This window comes from the organism of the source record quoted next (assembly GCF_019968955.1).
Source record: "MAG: Porospora cf. gigantea A chromosome Unknown PgA_NODE_2695_length_3244_cov_315.754, whole genome shotgun sequence".
NCBI lineage: Eukaryota > Apicomplexa > Conoidasida > Eugregarinorida > Porosporidae > Porospora > Porospora cf. gigantea A.
In genome coordinates this window covers 1-3244 of record NW_027151555.1, presented here as the reverse complement: position 1 = coordinate 3244, position 3244 = coordinate 1, and the positions used below count along the sequence as shown (strand labels likewise).

General features: G+C 53.3%; 3 protein-coding genes across 5 annotated transcripts; all 3 read right to left on the bottom strand.

Moving 5' to 3' along the window:
- Positions 1–169: 169 nt before the first annotated feature.
- KVP18_000445 (uncharacterized protein) lies at positions 170–538 on the bottom strand (the record flags this gene model as incomplete). Of its 2 annotated transcripts, XM_067957646.1 has the most annotated exons (2): positions 170–444; positions 484–538. In XM_067957646.1, 2 exons carry the CDS (start codon positions 536–538, stop codon positions 170–172), a joined length of 330 nt encoding a protein of 109 aa, XP_067810724.1. The 2 variants fall into 2 exon arrangements, with proteins under 2 accessions (XP_067810724.1, XP_067810723.1); XM_067957645.1 differs by lacking the exon at positions 484–538 and having other exon boundaries at positions 170–373.
- A 492-nt stretch (positions 539–1030) lies between these two features.
- Positions 1031–1540, bottom strand: KVP18_000446 (uncharacterized protein; the record flags this gene model as incomplete). Its single annotated transcript, XM_067957659.1, has 1 exon — positions 1031–1540. One exon carries the CDS (start codon positions 1538–1540, stop codon positions 1031–1033), a length of 510 nt encoding a protein of 169 aa, XP_067810725.1.
- A 184-nt stretch (positions 1541–1724) lies between these two features.
- KVP18_000447 (uncharacterized protein) lies at positions 1725–3227 on the bottom strand (the record flags this gene model as incomplete). 2 transcript variants are annotated; one of them, XM_067957678.1, is made up of 1 exon in its annotated part: positions 1725–3227. In XM_067957678.1, a coding segment is annotated over one exon (1503 nt), but the record flags the coding sequence as incomplete, so codon positions are not given. The 2 variants fall into 2 exon arrangements, with proteins under 2 accessions (XP_067810726.1, XP_067810727.1); XM_067957679.1 differs by having other exon boundaries at positions 1725–3128.
- Between the last annotated feature and the right edge of the window lie 17 nt (positions 3228–3244).

Below are 3244 nucleotides of genomic sequence, written 5' to 3'. Positions count from 1 at the left end.
CTATTCGTAGACCGGGTCCAAATTGGCGAGAATCGATTCATGAACCAGTTTATGCGCTACTGAAAATCCAACGAACGTGAGCTGACTAAATTCACCTGCGAGTCTTTCTGACTGTCACACCCAAGCCCAATCCTAGATGATTAAATTCACCTTTCTGCACAAGTTTCCACTAGTCGAACAGGGAGAAGCCCAAATCATCATCAGACTCTTCCTCGCTCTCAGGTTCAGGCTCGGGCTCGGCAGCGTCAGCGGCTGCTGGTGCGCCTGCAGCGGGTCCAGCAGAGAGAACTGAGAAGGAGTCGACAATCGTCTTGATATCCACACCTTCACACGCTCTGGCGAAGAGGGCGGGCATGTAGGACTCGGCTTCCATGCCACAAGCGTTGACGAGCGACGTCAGGTTGGCGGCAGAAACCTCTTTGCCCTCGGCGGATAAGATGAGAGCTGCGACAAGTCAGACCATAGCGCACCGACTCTACTCACCTGATAAGGAGAAGACTATCTCCTGCTTCTCTGAATTCGACAAGGCAGATAACATAGTGCACTGATCCGGCTACAAATCGACCTTTTCCTGAGACGTTCTGTCCCCAGCCCCAATGACATGCTCGTTGACCACGTAGGTCCTTAGTGACTCTAGCGGAGCGGCTGCGTGATGGATGTTGTGGTGGCATACTTTTATTTTGAAGGGGCTCGCGTTGGTAAGCGATGACTTGTGAACATGTCGTACAGAGCAGATGTTGCTGCTGCTCAGCTAATTTGAGAGACCGCTTCACAAAAACAACTGATGGCGCCAGCTTCAAGTTGAACCTAAAGGTCCCCTCGGACGGAATCAGAATCATTGCCGCGTCAGTCCTACGTCTGGGCAACTCGGCCACTTTGAGGTCCGTAACGACCACGTGGGTCTCGCAGCGGGAACAACGGAGGATTTCGCAGTTGAGTGGGTTGGAGGCCATACGCGCTGCAATTGATCTTTTATTGGAGCTTTCATGCTCATACTAGGCAATGATGGTCCTTATCTTTTATTGTGGCTCTAACTGTACTCTGCATCGGCAGGCGCTGGAGGAAATCGCAACCCCATATTGTAAATCGTGCGCACTTCGTCTGCTGTCGCCTCTGGTCTCTGCACCGCCTCCTCGGACTCAGAGCTCAGGTCTGACTCGTTCATCCAGGCTGGGATATGGCTGAGCCTCTCCTCCTTCCTATGTTTTTTCCTCCCGAAATCGTCAAAGGCTTCGTTGTCGGAGTTGTGTGCAGTCTTGTCTCTGGGATCTTGGATCTCAAAATGTCCTCCAGCTGTTCCGGTTCTTGTCTGATCCGCGCCGGCCTGCACGAACCCACACTCGTTGCACGTCTCTCGCCAGCCCCAGTTGAGGTTTTGACACTTCCCACACCACCAGTCGTCTTTAGTCTTAGAAACCTTCTTCAGGGTACCGCATCGAGTACAGCGTTGACGGGTCGCGAAATTGGAGGTGGTGCAGTCGACGCACCGCCAACGACTCACGTCGCGGATGGCTTTACCGCCGCTGCGAGAATGTCTCATGCCAAATCGCGATTTTCAGACCGAAAATCAAATAGATCGATGGAATTAAATAAAGTATTTGTGGCTTCTGTTCTTGGTTATTCACCTGTTCTTGGTTATTCACCTGTTCTTGGTTATTCACCTGTTCTTGGTTATTCACTCCTGTTCCCCGCCTATGCATAAAGATTTGTGGCTTCTCGTCAAGTTACCTTCGCACACTGAACATGTCTACGTACCTTGAATGCGGTCCAGACAAAGGTGGCTGTTCCACAACGGGTGCAGGTGGAGGTGGTAGCAATAAGGGATCGCCTCTCCCTGGTTGGGAAGGTTCAGATGCGGTTTCCTCAATGATCCATTGCCCAGCGATTTTGTCAAAGTAGAACTTTTTTGACGGTTCCAAGCCAGTGCTCGGCGTGGAACTCAAGAAGGACGCCAGACCACTGATGTTACCTTTAATGTTGTACAGGAGACCCTTCACGCCGGCAGCTGCCTTCAATGTCAGGTTGGTTGATTTCATCTCTGGAAAGTCAGCTAGCATCCGAGTTACTGATTCCCTGCATTCCACGCTGAAATGGTTTGAACTCCGAGAGTTTAAGAAACATGCTAAGATTTCCACCATGTTGGGCAGAGACGACTTTTGAAGGTGAAGCCCCATGACGAACTTAACCTTCAATGGGAATAGCGAGTCGAAGAAGAAATCCGGCTGCTGTCGACGACGCAGATACTCAAACGTGTCAGCCAGCTGCAGTCCCAGCAACCAACCACTACCTCTCAGATCAGAGCCTGGCAACCAATCCACACCCAAGTCCTCTTCATGACGGCCAGACAGAAGTCGACACACTCCAGCAGCCTCAGTTGCTCCTCGAGCCTGCAGGCAGCTCGCCAGCAGACTCAGAGCTTCGGAAACGCCTGAGGATTCCAACCCGTGGAGCCGTACAATAATCGAGAGAGTCTCAAACTCCGCCCTGTGCTCAGATACAGACCCCGTAATCAGATCCTGCAACGACTCCGTCTGTCCGTGACGAAGGAGCACAGCGGCCTGCAGCGCGACCTCGCACTTCACCGCAGGGGAGGCCACGGCAACTGTGGCTTCTCCCCAGTGAGCCACCGATCTAGACGCCACCTCAGCCACTACCTCAGGGCCTAGAAGCGTACTCAGAGCCCATACCTCAGCCCAGCGGGCATGCCCTGCAACTCTCCACAGCGTTTCGGGCTTAGGACGCAGGTAGAAGTCCTCCACTGGGTTCTCGGCGGATTCGGCAGGGAAGAGGCCAGCCAATGCATGGCTAACAGTCCCGGGGTTCGTCAGCAGAGAGATGAAGAGCCTCACAAGCAGTGGTGTGAAAGGATCCTCCTCGCTGATCCAGAAGTCAGCCTTGAGCTGGGACTTCCAAAAATCCCGGAGCGCCAGGTCGGTTGCGGTGCAATTCCCACCTAAAGGGAACAGCCCAGACGTACGTGTCAATGGAGGGCTGCCCGAAAACTCAGAAACCAGTGGAGGTCCTTGAGGTGCAGACCAGTCAGGTTTATTCTTGGCGGGATCCGAAGGCTGAGGTGGTTGCCATTGCTGCCACGTCTGAGGTTCAACAGAGGGGGTCAACGGTGCCATGAACTCAGGTTGCAATGGAGGGCTGCCCGAGAACTCAGAAACCAGTGGAGGTCCTTTAGGTGCAGACCAGTCAGGTTGATTCTTGACGGGATCCGAACACTGAGGTGGTTGCCATT